The 17398-nt window shown below is 51.9% G+C and overlaps 1 protein-coding gene across 1 annotated transcript in view; it reads right to left on the bottom strand.

Moving 5' to 3' along the window:
* Positions 1 to 263: 263 nt before the first annotated feature.
* The window catches only part of KCNK3 (potassium two pore domain channel subfamily K member 3), a 37603-nt gene continuing 20468 nt past the window's right edge, over positions 264 to 17398 (bottom strand). Inside the window, exon 2 of the mRNA XM_055399672.2 lies at positions 264 to 1319. Coding sequence (XP_055255647.2) covers positions 397 to 1319 — 923 coding nt within the window. The 3' untranslated portion in view covers positions 264 to 396. The remainder of the gene's footprint in view (positions 1320 to 17398) is intronic.

Genomic DNA, 17398 nt, shown 5'->3' with positions numbered 1-17398 from the left:
AGGAGGGGGAGGGTTTGGGGGGGGGGGGTCTGGATACCAGCAGGGGCCTCTGCGAACTGGCGAGCTCCTTATTTTTCCAAAGGGATGGGAGGCTCCCAGCTTCTGCCTTCCCTCCTCGACTCCCCTCCCCCCAAGTTTCACATTTCTCGGAATTTGCAGGGCGCAGATGGGGTCTCCGGGGTTCCTCAGAGCCCCAGCTCCTGCCGGCTGGTGCAAGCAGGCACAGTCGGAGATGGGGGGCAGGGGGAGGGTGGTGAGGGGTGTAGGGGCGCCCCCACGGGGCTGAAGGCGGCTGGGGAGGTCCCTTCGCAGACCCCTGTTGCTCCTGGGGCAGAAGCCCCCTTCCCCCACACCCCGCCCGTGCTCCTAGGTGCTCCAGGCCCCGGAGGGGGGCGTTCACACGGAGCTCCTGCGCTTCATGAGGCTGCGGAAGGTGGACAGGCTGTGTAGGCCCGTGGACACGGAGCTGATGGCGGAGCGCTGCGCCCCGCTGCAGAGACAGCGGTGCGAGGGCGTGTCGCTGTAGCGGCCGCCCCCTCCCGGCGATGAGTGGCTCTGCTCGACGCACGTGTCGGACGTGGAGAGGTCCCGCGGGATGATCATGGGGATGGAGTACTGCAGCTTCTCGCGGCTCTTGTACCAGAGGCACGAGCACATGGACTGGAAGTGCAGCACTTCGGCGTAGACGTTCCGGAAGCCGCCGCCGCCGCCCGCCGCGGTGGACGAGGCGGTGTCTGTGGTGTGCGCGCTGCCGCCCCCGCCGCCCGCGCCGCCCGCGCCGCCCCCGCCGCCCGCCTGCCCGTTGCGCGTGAGCAGCGCGCGGTGCTCGGCGTCGCGCTTCTCGTCCTCCGCGTTCATGGTCATGAAGCGCAGCACCACGAGGTTGAGGAAGGCGCCGATGACCGTGAGGCCGGTGAGGATGTAGACGAAGCTGAAGGCCACGTACTGAGGCTGCGTCTGCAGCGCCTGGTCCTTCTGCAGCGCCACGTAGTCGCCGAAGCCAATGGTGGTGAGCGTGATGAAGCAGTAGTAGTAGGCCTGGAAGAAGGTCCAGTGCTCGTAGTAGGAGAAGGCAGCGGCGCCGATGCACAGCGTGCTGATGCACGAGAAGAAGCCGATGAGCACCATGTTGGCCATGGACACGTCGGCGCGCCGCATGCCCAGCCCCCTCTTGGCTCGGTGCAGCAGGTACTTCACGAAGGTGTTGATGCGCTCGCCCAGGCTCTGGAACATGACCAGCGTGAGCGGGATGCCCAGCAGCGCGTAGAACATGCAGAACACCTTGCCGCCATCGGTGCTGGGTGCTGCGTGGCCGTAGCCTAGGGGAAAATGGGGCAAGAGGAGAGAAAGCACATGCTGATGGGGCTGCCCTTCCAGAAACCTGCTTCCCTTCCCCCCTGCTCTCTCCTCATCTTCTGCCACGGTCGTGCGGAGTCTGGCCTCTTTTTCCGGACAGTCGGACACAACTGAGCGACTGAACTGAACTGAAGAAAAGACGACACACAGTTCTGGTCTCATCCTTGTCCCCAGGTACTGTGCTAGTCCCTCACTGATCATTTTTCGTTTATTCTTCTGACCACTCCCTGGGGGTCGGTTGAGAGGAAGAAGAGGAAGCTGCTGCTGCTGCTGCTGCTAAGTCACTTCAGTCGTGTCCGACTCTGTGTGACCCCATAGACGGCAGCCTACCAGGCTCCCCCGTCCCTGGGATTCTCCAGGCAAGAACACTGACGTGGGTTGCCATTTCCTCCTCCAATGTGTGAAAGTGAAAAGTGAAAGTGAAGTCGCTCAGTGAAGTCTGACTCGTAGCGACCCCATGGACTGCAGCCTACCAGGCTCCGCCGTCCATGGGATTTTCTAGGCAAGAGTACTGGAGTGGCTTGCCATTGCCTTCTCCAAAGTCACACTATTTGGAAGCAGAGCAACCTGCCTTCAAATTAGAGTCTGTTTGATCAAAGACCCGACCTTTTTCTATACCCGGAAGAGGAGCTGACTGGTGCTGCTGTTGGGAACTTGGTCATGGATTGCATGAAGAGTGCTGGCGAGTCAGTTGGGAGACCTGGCTTCTAGTTCACTGCCGGTAGACATTGGACCTGTTCCTAATCCTCTCCAGGCCTCGGTTTCCTTGACTATAAGGGAGGAGGTTGGACTTACTGAGTTCTGACATCCTGGGATTCAGTGTGAAGGGAGGGAAACTAGGGTTCCTTGATGAGTTCCTTGATGCCAGCTAAAGCTTGGGGGGTAATTCCCCACTGGGGCTCCCAGAGGCAGCCGGCCCACTCGTGTCAGAGAAGGGGAAAGGAGACAGTCCCCTGCCCCCGTGAATTAGTGCTCCAAAGTCCTCATCAGACTGTCTGGGGCCCTGTGGTCATCCTCTGTGCCTGCCCCCAAAGTAGGTTCTGTCCTTATGGGGAGGTGGCGTTGCCTTTGTCAAAGCAAGAGCCTTCCAGGTGTTACTGTCACCAGGCAGGCAATATCAACCCATACCATGCCCACCCTGCACTTCAGTCCTTACCCAGCCAGGAGCCAGGCAGAGGCAAAGCCTCCCTCTGAGCCAGCTATCACATGGCCTCAGTCAAGAGTTCTGCCTGGAGGACTTCCCTGATGGTCCAATGGACAAGAATCTGTCAATGCAGGGGACACAGTTTCGATCCTTGGTCCGGGAGGATTCTACATGTGTTGGAGCAACTAAGCCTGTGTGCCACAACTACCGAGCTGGTGTTCTAGAGCCTGCAGGCTACAACTACTGAGCCTATGTGTTGCAACTACTGAAGCCCGTGCACCTAGAGCCTGTGCTCTGCAACAAGAAGAAGCCACTGCAGTGAGAAACTCGATCAACACAGCAAAGCGTAGCCCCTGCTCACCACAACTAGAGAAGTCCCACGCACAGCAGGAAAGAACCAGTGCAGCCAAAAAAAAAAAAGTTCTGCCTGGAGACATGGAGGGGAAAGGACCCTGGATGGAAACTCAGAAGCCATTGGCACAAATTCTGGCCCTGTCACTAGTGGCTGTGTGACCTTGGGCAAATTACTCCCCCTCTCTGAGCTTGTTTCCTCATTTGTAAAATGATGTCTACTGGTCCTGGCCCTGCTTCCTTCACTGGGTTATTAAGATACTTATTACTTTTATCAATAAGATTATTATAATAAAGTTGCGACTGGACTGAACTGAACTGAATGCTTTCTATTTTCCCCTCTCTTCTCAGCCTTACCAAACTTAACCAAATGCTTCTTCTTCCCTGCAGCCATCCTGGATTGCTCACAGCTGGAAGTGATCCCTGCCTTGAGTGGCACTGAGAATGTTCAGCTTTGAAGTCCAGGCTTTGCTCTGTCACTCAGGTCCCCCAACTACATATGAACAGCTAAATACTGGCTTTGTGTCTGTGGGAGTGGACACTGCTGGACCTTGTCATGTTCCTCCCTACCTGCCCCCCCTCCCACACACATTGCCAGCCAGGCCTGTGGGGTATGCCCCAAATTCATTTGATGAGTTGATGGCAAAGCAGGATACCATCTGCCTTGGTGTCTGATCTGCATTCAAATCCCTACTCTGCTATGGACTGTGTGTGTTTTTTGTTTTTTTTTTAAAACTGTCTGAGGGGGACCTCCCTGGTAGTCCAGTGGTTAGGACTCCTTCCACTGCAAGGGGCATGGGTTCGATCCCTGATTGGACAACTAGAATCCTGCATGCCACTCGAGGTGGCCCAAAAATAAAAATTTTAAAAACCTCCCTAGCCTTAGTTTCCAACATCTGTTAAGTGGGGCTAATAACTAGCACCTGCATCACAGGGCTTTAGGGGAAAAATAAGTGAGAGAATGTGTATAAGGCACTTAACATAGAGTCTGGTACATATCAAGTGCTCGATAAGAGCTCACTGTGATTAATAATGAATGAAGCACCAGGTTTCCTCACTTCCAAGAGATCACCTGGGCTGGTGGACAGCTCAGTTCCAGTAAAGTCGGCATCACTGTGAATCTTAAAGCTTAGGGAGGTCTGGGGTGTGTGAGGTTGCAGGCTGCTCTTAGATTGGGTTCCCCTGCTCCCCAACTTTGGCATCTAGCTGGTGACAGTGTCATCCCTTGCCAGGGGCCTAGATAACTGAGCTCTGGAGTTGCTGGGCCTGGCCCGTCTGGGCCCCAGCAGGGTGAGAACAGATTGTGCCCGCCAGCTTGGCCATGGCAGCCAGACCACAACTCACCTAGACAGCTGGGCGGGCCCCGAGCCAGAGCAGCTCCTCATCCTGTCCTTCCCTGTCCCCCAGCGGAGGGTGTGGGGGAGAGCCTGGCACTGTGGCTGGGGCTGAACACAGATTGGGAGGCATGGACCAGCCCCAGCTTGACCACATGTTAGCTGTGTGACCCTGGGCAATCCGTTCCCCTCTCTGGACCCCTCTGGTCTGCTCTGCACTGTGGGGGTTTGAGCTTCAGCTGTTAATTCCTACCCTGGCCGTCACCGCTACTGCTGCTGTCAGGAGTAAAGGAGAGAGAATTCCCTGGTGTTTCAGGGATTAAGACTCCATGCTTCCATGGCCAGGGGCCTGGGTTTGATCCCTGGCCAAGGAACTAAGACCCCAAAAGCTGTGTGGAGCTGCCAAAAAAAAAAAAAAAGTATAAGAGAGACTGGACATGAAAGTACTTTGGAATTTGTGGAGTTCTCCAAGGAAGGAGCAGTGAGCAGATCTCACACGGGAAAGATGGCCTGAGAGTGTAGTCCTGAGGATCAGGAAGTTCCCGTGGGGTCAGGCAACCGTATCCCACCGTTTGAAACATATGCCACCGTCACCACCATTGCCAGCTTGTCTTGTGTTTGTTCATAAGCTGGGACTGCTTCTGATCCTCCATCCTTTAGGAAAACCCAGTGCCTGCCTGCCTGGCAGCCTCAATGCCCACTGTGGCTGCCCACAGAGCCCCACACCGCCACCGCAGAGCCTCATGCTCCTGCTCCAGCCACTGTCCTGTCCAGGGTGGCCCTTGCCTATATATGCCTCACCCTCTCAGTCAGATGCCCTCCAGGGCCCACTCTCCCTTCCTACCACATGCTGAGGCTTCAGATCTTATCCTTCAGATACATTTTAAACTTTAATGCTCAAAAACTTCCTACAAGGTCGTTATTATGACTATCTCCATTTTTTATGGTTGGAATAATGAAGGCTGGAGAAGCCTCGTGAGTTGGCCAAGGCCTCTAGACACTTTGACTCATCGCTCATTCCGAAGCCTTAGAGCCAATTTATCACCCAGAAAGGCAACCAGGGTGGGAAACTGAGGCTGCAGAGAAGAGCATCCCACTAGGAGCCCAGTCACCGGGCACTGCCCTGAGCTGGACGTGGCAGAAATGGCAACAGGGGTGCGATGCCAAGGCATTCGGACACTCCTCTGAGCATTGGGCCTAGGGTCAGTGTGCCCCCGCCTCTTTGCCCCTTCTATTGTCACTGGGTGAAAGAGCCAGGGAGCCGGAAGGACCTACTGACGTGCGCACCCAGCTTGTAGGGGTGCCAGCTGGGGTGGAGCCTCTCCCTGGGGGCCCTGGAACTTCTGGGAAGTAACTGGGAGTTTGGCAAGGCCTGCCTGCCTGCCAGCAGGCCAGCTGCCTGCCGCAGTGTTCGCCCCATCAGGCTTGGGTTTATGAGGGAGAGAGGGATGAAGGGAGTCCCCACTTTCTCCTTCCTGTCCAGCCCTGTGCATCTCAGGGCGAGGGGCTCCCTCTGTTTTTGTGTGTCCCTGACACACACAGAGGCTATGCTCTGGGGCTGATTCTCTGAGGGTCCTCCCTCACAGGACCTGATGACCCACCAGCTAAAACTCACATCCTGACCAGGAAGCTCAAGCCCCTGCCTCTCAGAGCGCTGACTAGGGCAGCGCCAGTCCCCTCTTCTCCCAGCCACCTTTCCATAGACTTAACAATCCTCAGAGCCAGAAAGGTCCTTACTGATCATATGGCCTAGTCTTTATATTGTACAGATGAGGTAATGGAGGCCCAGAGAGGCAGAGTGACCTGCTCAAGGTCACACAGCTCGTGAATGGCAGAGCCAGGACTATAACCTGGGATATTCCATCCCAAACTCAATGCTCTGTCCACTGCCCTCTGTCTCAGTATAACCAAGGTTGACCTGTTCATTCAACCAGAACCCAGCAGCCCCTGCTTGGGAGCAACCCAGCTTAGAGATGCCTAGAAACCTGGCTGGAGCATAGGATTTACCTGAGGAAGCCAGGTGGCTGGATGTAAATAGTCATTATGAATATTTTGAAACAACAGGAAAAATTAGGTGGGATGGGAACCTCGGGGCCTCACTTCTCTTTTCTTCCCAACATCACCAAGTGGCTCAGAAATTGGCTGAAGCTCTGTCTTCCAGGAATATGCAGAGGGTTGTGGTCCAGCTCTCCCTCTTACTGAACTTTTTCTCCCTGTGGCCTGTTTCCTTCTAGTCAAAGCACAAATAACCAGCCTGAGCCCTTGGTACTGGCCTTGGCTGGGTTGGACTCAGCTGTGCGGTCCCATTGACCTCACATGCCCACAAGCTTGAGTGCCTGACCTCTCACTCCTGGCTTAGCTGGCAACATGGTTAGAACGCTGGCCACAGTCTTGGATGAAAGAACAGCATGGAACTAGGAGACTGGAGATCTGGGGCTCTGACCCAGCCCTGACCATAACCAGCTTGTGCCTCAGGCAAGTCCTTTTTCCTCTCAGGGGTTCAGTTTTCCTGATTTGTGACATGGAAAAATAGGATAAGATAAAAGGTCCTTACCTTTCCACTCTGGCTATGGATGCCTTTCTTTTTTGGTTTACCCACTCATGCATATAGTCTAAATTTTGAAGGATTTTACATATGAAATATAATATGTTGATCAGTACAGTGTAGCTACTACCTAGAATAGGTATTGAATAGATAATTGTGAAAAAATGAATTATTTTCCCATCAAAATTAATTAGAAACACATTTGCCAATCAGAATTTCTGATTAACATGGGATAACTGATTTTAAGAGACTGAATTAAGTTATCGTTATGCTTTTTAAAGAATGAAAATGGATATTTCTGTTTTCCACAGGAATCTCTGCAGTTTAGTGGTATAGGTAAGAGTAGCCTCTGGAGTCAAAGAGATTTCAACTGTGACCAGGTTATTTAATCTTCTAGGTGCCTCAGTTTCTTCATCTGTAAAATGGGAATAATGATGCACTGAACTCATAGAGTGGCTATGGGGATTTGATAAGTTAATTGACTTAAAATGCTCAGGATGTTGTGTGTTTAGTCTCTCAGTCACGTCCAACTCTTTACAACCCCATGGACTGTATAGCCTGCCAGGCTTCTCTGTTCATGGGAATTCTCCAGGCAAGAGTACTGGAGTGAGCTGCTATGCTCTCCTACAGGGGATCTTCTCAACCCAGGGGATCAAATCCAGGTCTCCTGCACTGCAGGCCAATTGTTTATTGTCTGAGCTATCAGAGAAGCTCAAGGATGTTGGAATCAATAAATATTAATCATTATTATGAATATTTGGGGAAACATCAAAATTAGATGGTCGTAAAAGTTCCTTTCCGGAGAAGGCAATGGCAAGCCACTCCAGTATTCTTGCCTAGAAAATCCCATGGATGGAGGAGCCTGGTAGGCTGCAGTCCGTGGGGTCGCTAAGGGTCGGACATGACTGAGTGACTGCACTTTCACTTTTCACTTTCACACATTGGAGGAGGAAATGGCAACCCACTCCAGTGTTCTTGCCTGGAGAATCCCAGGGATGGGGGAGCCTGGTGGGCTTCCGTCTATGGGGTCACAAGAGTCGGACACGACTGAAGTGACTTAGCAGCAGCAGCAGCAGCAGCAAAAGTTCCTTTCAGCATCCACATTCTGAGATCAGTGTTACCCAAAGGTAGATTTCCTAGAATACTAATTTCATGGACTGTTAATAACTGTTGGGTGAGAAAAGGGTTGCTTAGTTAAATTAAATTGCAGGGAATGCTGAATTCAACTGGATTCTTTGTCATTTAAGCGGAGGCTTTATCAGAGCCCTACACGTGTTTATGAGCAAGGTCAGACAAAGTTGGGAGAATGTGCTTACGTTTTTCTGCTTATGTAACCTTGGAATGCTTCTCTTACAGTGCTTATTGCTGGACAAACGTTCCTTGGAGCAACAGTTTGGGAAACATTCTTCTGTCGCATCAAGAACTCTGTGGTTCCTTATTCCAGGCCCCTGACTTTGAGATTCTCTGATGTCCCGCCTCTGATTGGCCCCGCCCCTCTGTAGATTAGAAACACACAGCCCTTGGCAATGCCTAGCTGCAACCTGTTTCTGGGTTCCCTGCAGACTTAGTTATCTAATGTAAATACGGCCCCGGCCAGGCTGATGTTTGCCCTAAGAGAAGGTGGATGAGGTGACCTGTGGCCAGAGATGTCCACAGGCTGTGCACTCTGGGCCAAGCTGGGCTGATGCAAAGCTGCACGTGGGGAGGAGGTGTGACCTCAGGGTGCTGTCTGGGCCTGGTAGGACAGCCAGAGAGGACTGGGGTTTCGAGAGAGACAGGGCAGTTCCCGGGGACTGGCTGTGAAACCCTAGGTGCCTCCAGAGTGGGTGGGGCTCTCCTGCTGGGCCTGCGGGGGACACCTCAGAAAGGCCCATGGAGGACTCGCAGGCACAGACAGGGAGCTGCCCTCTTGGTACAGAGGTGGCAGCAATGTGAATTCAGGAAGTAGGAATGGAGGCGCCTCTGGTGCCTCATTGGTGTGTTAAAGAAGATGTGGTGGAAGGAAGCTGGCAAGAGTGCCCAGGCCCTTGGGAGGGAGGCAGAAGAGAGGCTGCCCAGCTTGGTGGAGGTGGGGCGGGGAGGCAGGCCTTCTCCTTCCATCCTCCAGAATCCATCTCAGACCTCACCTTTTCCAAGAACCTTCAGAGCACCTTCCCAGGGCTGGAGGCGCCTCTCCCTCTGCCTGGCTCCCAGGCCTGGATTTGTGCAGAGGAGCTCTGCAGGACTCTGAGCTTCTGGAGGGCCTGCAAGTCCCCTCAGTTTCTGGCACAAGGCCTGGTGGGTGCAGCTGCTCAGATAACGCTGTTCAGCCCAGACAGCTGAGAAGTATGAGATGTGGATGAGGGAAACCTCCTTTAGACGCCCAGGGTTGGGGGAAGGGTGGGGAGGAGAGGCCACTGTGACTCACAGCTCCTGCCCTCCCGGTGGCCCTCAGGACCCTGCGAAATAAAATCAGCTTCAGGGCCCAGAAGGAATCCCCTCTGTCCCAGGCCTGGCTAAGGCCCGAGGTAGGCCTGGGAAACCACTCGCGCCTCAAGGATCTGGGCTGGGAGGAGGGACCAGTGTACAGAACCGGGTCTGGAGTTTGTCCCCTTCCAGGCCAGAGTGCCAGGGAAGGACGGTTCTCAGACACAGTCCCCCTCCCTCGGCCCTGCCCCTCTACAGGGCCTCTCTTCCCATCTTCCTGGCTCCTCTTCCAGCTTTTGTCTCTACTGCCCACCATAGTCCTCCCCCTTCTCCACCTTCCTCCCCAACCTTCCCCTGTGGGGGCCTTCTGCCCTCTCCTCTTTTTCTCTTTAAGCTCGCTCCCATCCACAGGTGCCCCATGACTCTGGCTCAGGGTCCTCTGATGTAGGACAGCCCCCCCTTTCCCCCTCCCCAGGCCCACATGGGATTAGGGGGAGTTGAGGAGGGGGGTGGTGCTGGTGTCATGGAAAATCGCCGCGGCAGCCAAGGTCAGTGTTTGCAGACACAGCCTGGCCTGAAGCCAGGCCTGCCTCCCTGGCCAGCTCCCTCTGGCCTATCCCAGAGGCCAGCTTTGCACAGGGGCCCTCAGAGGCACCCCAGGGCTGTTCTGGGTCCCAGGGGCCAGGGAGCCATCTGTCCTGGAGTATGGGAGACTATGTATTTCAATTCGTTCATTTTACAGATGGGTAAACTGAGGCCCAGAGAGGGGCAGGACAGAGCCAGGACTGAAATCCAGGGCACTCTGATCTTGCTCAGTCCTCACTGCAGAGGGGAGCCCTCTAAAATCTGTTCTGGTAGGACAACAAAGAGCGAAGGTTGTTCTAAGTGTCCATTAAGTCAAAGGCTAGCTTGAGGTGGGTGATGGGGCCAAGGGAAGCAGACCCAGATGATGAAACCAAGGTCTTTGATCTCAAAACACCTTCTGTCTGAAAGCAAATCAGATGCAACATCTCAGGAGAAGCACTTTGAAACCTTCAATGCCCCATCCAAAGAGAAGGTTGTTATTAGACAAATTATTTAGATGCAAGGTAAAGGTGGGAAATGGTTCAGGAAGAGTTTAAGATGGGACCTCAGGGAGAGCTAATGGTGGAGAACTCCAGTTCAGGTATCAGGAAGGGCTTCACAGAGGAGACAGTATTTGTCCTGAGCCCTGAAGAATGGGTGGGAAATACAGGGCTCTGATGAAAGGGAGCTGCTAAAACAGACACAATGCTGGGAAGACACGTGGCATGTTAGGGGCAGAGAAAATTAACCCAAGGCTGATGGGCATTCTCACTAATGGAGGGTGAGTGGGACATGACCAGACTCTCTCAAGAAGGCAGCTACATTATACATCTCAAGAACCTTGGAAATGTATCTGCCTGTGACCCTGCAATGCCACTTCTAGGAATCTCTCCTGGCAAAAGAACCAGAGATCGGAACTAAGATTTATGAACAAGGATGTTTATAGCAGCATTTTCATTGTGAAAAATTGCAAACAGTCTGAATGTTCACCAATAGGGTCTGGCTAGACATATTAAGGTATATTTATGTGATGGAATATTGTGCTGCCATTAAAGTGCTGTTCTTAGGAGTCTCTTAATTACATAGAAAGACTACTATTGAATATGACATACAGATGGTAGGATACAACTCTTTATGTAATGGGATCCCACAGTAAACATACAAATATGAAAAATGTAACTACACACACACACATACACACACATAGAAATAGAAGCTAAAAAGCTCCTGAGAGTTTATCTTGATATCATGAAGTGAAGTGATAATCCCTCAGTCATGTCTGACTCTTTGCGATCCCATGGACTGAAACTTTCCAGTCACCTCTGTTCATGGAACTCTCCAGGCAAGAATACTGGAGTGGGTTGCCAGCCCTTCTCCAGGGGATCTTCCTGACCCAGGGATTGAACCTAGGTCTCCCTCACTACAGGCAGGTTCTTTACATCTGAGCCACAGGGAAAGAAGCCCCTTTGCATCATGGGCTCATGATTAATTTTAATTTTCTTTTATGTATATTTTCTACAGAAATCTATTACTAAGTAGAAAGCAATGAATATTATAACAACAGCAAAAATTGGGGGTTATTTGGAGCAGAAAGTTCACTTGAATAGTGAAAGTTGGTATGGGAGCAAAGCTAAAATGTGAAAAGCTTGGAAGGGGAGGGGCAGGAATTTAATCTTAACTTGAAGGCACTGAGGAGCAATTGACAGCTCCTGAGTATGGGAGGTACGTGCCAAAGAGGTAAGAAGATGGATTTTCTTGGCACCCCTGTGTGTACTGGTGGGGATGGCAGTGAGAAATGACAGGAAGGATGCAACAGGAGACCGCTGCATGGTTCTATTGTCAAGGACTCAGGCTTAAACTAGGCTCAGGAGGGGAGAGGGGAGGGGAAGAAGGGAGGAGAGAGGAGGAAAGGAGAGGGGAGAAGGGAAAAAAGTAGATACACTGTGTGTGAGATGCTCTCATATTTATTTGTGGATTTAAACTGTAAGGCCCATGTGTTAGTCGCTCAGTTATGTCCGAGTCTTTGCGACCCCGTGGACTATAGCCTGCCAGGCTCCTCTGTCCATGGGATTCTCCAGGCAAGAATACCAGAATAGGTTGCCATTCTTTTCTCCAGGGGATCTTCCTTACCCAGAGATGGAACCTGGGCCTCCTGCATTGCAGGCAGTTTCTTTACCATCTGAACCACCAGGAAAGCCATTTAAGGCCCATGAGGGCAGAGATTTTTGTCTCTTTTGTTACTACCAGTTTCCCCATACATAGAAGAGTGCTCAGCACATAACTGGGACTTAATAAATCTCTGTAGAATGAGTGAATCAAGGAAAGGAGACCTCAAAGACGAGCCTGAAGGCTGAATGTGGTGGAACCAGAGAGGATGGACAGAGCATGAGACCCAGAGTGGGCCGTGTTTTGGGCAGCAACCCTGGATGTGACAGGAAGGGTACCGACCTGGGGACTGTCAGGTCTGTTCTATGCCAGCCACTGCATCAGGCAGCCATGGCCTGGGCCTGTGGCCTCTCTGTATCCTGTGACCAGCTGGACAGAACATGTGCGAACTTATAACTTCTAACAGATTGGATCTGGTGGGGTTTTAATTAAATGAATACACCAGGGACAGTCTGGCATTGAGAAAGGAATTCTGCAGCACAATTTAAAGTGGACTTGGCCACCTCAGCAGATGGCTGTAGATGCCAGTCCCCCCGCACCCCCCGCCCTTGTGCTTCTTGAAAGGCTGTGTCTGTAAGTCTGGCATCTGGCTGGCCTGAGTCCTACACTTACACAGTCTCCGGCTCTTCCTGCTTTGCCCATGGAAGAGAAGCAGGCTCGTGTTGGCATCTCTTTGTCAGACTCCCCCAGAAGGGACTGAACTGCTCCCAACAGGAAGTCTTGCTGGGTCATGGGGGCAACAGTGGCCAACCTGGGTGTTCCCAGTTGACTGCACCATGTGTTCTGGAGCTGAGCCTGCCGGGGGCCTGGCCACCTGAAATTGCATCCTGCAGGCAGTGTTATGTGGGGTGGAGCAGGGCCCAGAGGGTAGGGTAAGCAGGCATGGAGTTAAAGAACACCCAACCAGGAGTCAGAAGTCTGGCTCTCATCCTAGTTCCATTACTACCTTGCTGTAGGACAGGAGATGGTGAACTTTTTCCTATAAATGGCCAGATAGTAATATCTTAGGCTTCACAGGCCTTTTGGTCTCTTGCAACCACTCACCTCTGCCATCGTATGAAGAAAGCAGCCATAGACAATATGTAAATGAATTGGCATGGCTATGTTCCAATAAAACTTTATTTACAGAAACAGGAAGTGGACCATATTCAGTACATAGGCCCTAGATGGCTGAGCCTGCTATAGGGTCTTTGTTAGGGCATGTCAGCTCCTGAGCCTCAGTTTTCTTACCTATTACATGGGATGTTCAATTAGAAGATTATTTCTTCTCTGACAAGCTATATTTTAGGATTTAATAAATTTCTAGCTCCCTCTGCTCCACATACTACACATAGGCCCTGAGGAGAGGAATGGGTTTTGAGCAGGGTCTGGAGCCCAAGCCTGCCTGTGGAACTGGTATTCACAGCTCTTTGGAGGCCATGGCTGCATTTCCCAATTTCTGAACACTGTTCATGCTCTTTTTTCCTCCCTGATAGGCTTCTACTCCTCCATCAAAGCCCATCCTGCAAGTCACTCTCTTTGTGAAGCCTTCCTTGATCCCACCCACCTAAACAAACCAGCGCTCCTGGAGCCTTTTGTTCGTCATTCACCATTCCACAAACATTCATCCATTCAGCCAGCAGACGCATTTTGAGCCTTTAACATAGGCAGTGCTCTAAGTTCTAGAATAATAGCTATGTCTGTGCTGTACTTAAGCAGCACTGGGCCATTTACAAAGTAATTTCTCTACATTCTATTGTTTGAGCTGGCACAGCAATCCTGTAGAGGAGGTGTTTACATTATTACTATTATTTTCTATTTTACAGATGTGGAAATTGAGGCTCAGAGAGATAAAATGTTGTATCTCAGGCCATACATGCCAGAATCAAACTTGAAATTCAAAGGCTGTTCTCTCACCATTGTACTTGGCCACCTCGGGACCCTCCAGGGTGGGATGAAGTCAGAAGGCCTGGGTCTGCTTCCAGCTGTACCGCTGTGTGATCACAGGCAAGACCCCACCCTTCTCTGGGCATGGGGTTCCTTCTCTGGGAAACCAAGAGCTGGAGGAGATGCTCTTGAGACCCGTGACATTCTAGGATCCTGGGCTTACGGAGGGGCCATGTTCCCTCCCCTACGAACAGTGGAGAAAGCGGTGTTCTCAGGGGGACTGTTGAGTCTCCAAAGCCATGGCCCTGAGCCTCCAGATGTGTGTTAGACCCATAGTTGCCAGGGCACTTTGCAGAGCTGTCCCCGCCAGAGCTGAGCAGAGGCTGGGCACAGGGTGAAACCCCTTGGACTGTCCTGGGGAATGGAAGGCTGGAGCCGGGCTGGCCCCGCTGAAGCAGAGGGGCAGGCAGAACTAATTCCAGAGACAAAATTGAATACTCACATAGCCTCCCAGCACAGGAGGCTGCAGAGAATCAGGGAGGAGATTGGGGCACGTCCCTGCCTGAGTCTCCCTCGGGAATTCCTGCGGTCCCCAGATTCTCCCTTCTGAATGCTGAGCCCTGAGGGGCTCCTAGCCCCACCCACAGCTAGCTGGAGGGACCAGCCTGGGGCCTTGAGCTTCTCATTTTCACTTCTTTTTAAAAAATATTTATTTGTTCCCTGGTGACTCAGACTGCAAAGAATCTGCAATGCAAAGGACCCAGGTTTGATCCCTGGGTCAGAGAGATCCCCTGGAGAAAGGAATGACTGACTCCAGTATTCTTGCCTGGAGAATTCCATAGACAGAGGAACCTAATGGGCTGCAGTTCATGGGGTTGAAAAGAGTTGGAAATGACTGAGCCACTAGCACTTTCACTTTCATTTATTTATTTGGCTGTGCTAGGTCTTAGTTGCGGCGTGCAAGCTTAGTTGCCCTGTGGCATATGGGATCTTAGTTCCCCGACCAGGGATTGAACCCACGTCCCCTGCATTGGAAGGCAGATTCTTAACTACTGGACCACCAGGGAAGTCCTCTTTTTACTTCTTTAGTTGCTTCCTTCTTCTTTCTCTTCCTTCCTCTTCCTTTATTTCCTCCTCCTTTTTGTCTCTTTTTCTCCTCTCAGTCTCTCTCTGGATGCGGAGGATGGGGATGGGGTCTTGAACTGCTAAGGAACTCCGTGCCTGGTGCCCAGTAGAGCTAATGGTAAAGGTGATGGTAGCAGTGATGCAGAAGCAGCCAAAGTAATGGGAGCAATAATCATAGCAGCAATAGTAATATAAGTAAGTCACAAAGCTTACATTTATGGAGCATCTGTGTGCCCAGCACCGTACTAAGTGCTTTATATACAGTATTTCATTTAATCTTCACAAAAACTTTATGGGATAGATATTATCTCCACTTTCCCTATAAGAAAACAGAGGCACCGAAAGTTTCTGCGACTCATTCAAGACCACACAGCCCGTGAATGACTGAGTCAGGCTTTACAAATTCAGGCCTATTGCCTCACACAGCCTAACCAGTGTTAGTTCATTAAATGCTCCATCTGGAAAGCAGGTTCCCTGGTTTTGAGCTGAGCAGACTAAGCTGAGCGACTGGGTGACCAGGTGTGTGGTGTGTGGCAGAGCCAGGCTGAGTCCCGTTGTCTTTCTTGCACATCCCAGTGGCCTCTGGGGTCTCTGGACTGGGTTCAGGGATCTGGGTCCATGGCCCATCTGAATTCTGAGATAGTCGTGGCAGTTTGTTCCCTGTCTGTCAAAGTAGGTGCCCTCCCCAGTTCTTTCCAGGCCCTTTTCCCAAGAGGTCAGGTCCAGGCGTTTGCTGGGTCTCCACAGAAGACACTCTCCACTGGCCCAGGCCAGGCCAGTGGTGGAGGAGCTCAGAGCCAGCCCTGGAAACGGGACTGAGTGGGCAGCGATGGGGGCCCCAGCGAGGCCACAGCACTTTGCTGGTCTCAAAAAATCAGCTGGAAAATCAACAAGGCAAAGTGGCTTTATTCCCTCTTTGCTGGTCTTAATTAATTGAACAAATATGTTTTAAGCAGCTACTACTTTGAACTGTGGTGTTGGAGAAGACTCTTGAGAGTCCCTTGGACTGCAAGGAGATCCAACCAGTCCATTCTAAAGGAGATCAGTCCTGGCTGTTCATTGGAAGGAGTGATGCTGAAGCTGAAGTTCTAATACTTTGCCCACCTGATGCAAAGAACTGACTCATTGGAAAAGACCCTGATGCTGGGAGGGATTGGGGGCAGGAGGAGAAGGGGATGACAGAAAATGAGATGGCAGGATGGCATCACCGACTCGATGGAGGCGGGTTTGAGTGAACTCCAGGAGTTGGTGATGGACAGGGAGGCCTGGCGTGCTGGGATTCATGGGGTCGCAAAGAGGCAGACACGACTGAGCGACTGAACTGAACTGAACTGAACTTTGTGCCAGTACCAGGCTGAGTGCGTGGAAGGGTCACGGGGCCGAGGATGGCTCGGTCTTGCCCTCCAGGAACAGAGACAAGTCAGTGGGCAGGTGGGAGAAGACTGTCCTTTAAGGGAAGAGTTACGCTGGATATGGTGAGTCTATGTCAGAGGGGCCCTTCTGTGACGGTGGAACTGTGGACACCGAGGAACTAGAAGGGAGTCAGAAGGCATGTGATGTTGCCAGTGATCCTGTGGCTGGGAACATGGTTTCTGAAGATGTCCCTGGACACCTGGAAGCATTGTTCATGGCGGGTGTGAACACCTGGCTGGTGCACCGAGCTGCTTGGTTCTGCTTGTCACTAGAAATCGGATCTAGGTTTGTCTGAGGCCATACTGTCTCTCTCTCCCGCCTTCTCCTCCTCTTTCATCTTATCCCTCTTCTTCCTCCTCCTCCTTCTTCATCCTCTACCATTTACTATTTTTTAAATACACTTTTAATTTCAGACCAATGTTAGGTTTGCAGCATTATTGTTAAGGACTGCCTTCCTTTTTTAAGCACTCAGAGCCTCCGGTGAGGCGTTGCTGGCTGCTATGTTTCCATCCCATCCCCATTGCCTTCTCCCAAAAAGGCTTCTTCCTGTTCTGGGCTGCAAGCGTCCCTTTCTCTCAGCTCTGCACACAGCATCCATCTCTACCACTCCTTGGCCTCTTGGCAGACGCTGCCTAGCGTATTTACCCATCTCCTTAATGCACAGGGATGCCTCTGGGAGCAAAACTCCTTTCAGACAAGTCTGCCTGTGCAGAGTGGAAGTTTGGCGGGGCAGCTGGCCCGGCGTGGTGCTGGACACTGGACAAGGCTTTTGAGAGGCAGTCAGGGCCTAGGTTTTGTCCCCCAGGTGGGGACTTGTCTCCTGACCTCCCTGCCCTTGTGGCTGGATCTGGAGTGGCAGGAGGGAACCAGGAGTGGGTGGAGTGTAAGAAGGAAGGGGAGAGAGTGGGGGACAGCCACAGGCCAGAACAGAGCCTGTGCTCTCTCTGCTACTAGTGCCTCTACTAACAATGGTAACAGTATCGGGAACCCAGACACCCTTGCAGAAACCTTCTCTAATTTTCACCAGGACCTTCAAGGTGGGCATTATTAGCTCCATTTTGGTAAGGAAACCAAGGCTCAAGTTAAATACTACTATTCCCAAGGTCATGCAGGTAAAAGTTGGAAAAG

Source organism: Moschus berezovskii, chromosome 11 (genome assembly GCF_049115385.1).
Source record: "Moschus berezovskii isolate FMDL1 chromosome 11, NW_MosBer_1.0, whole genome shotgun sequence".
NCBI classification, from domain to species: Eukaryota; Metazoa; Chordata; class Mammalia; order Artiodactyla; family Moschidae; genus Moschus; species Moschus berezovskii.
This window is presented reverse-complemented; position numbering and strand designations above follow the sequence as displayed.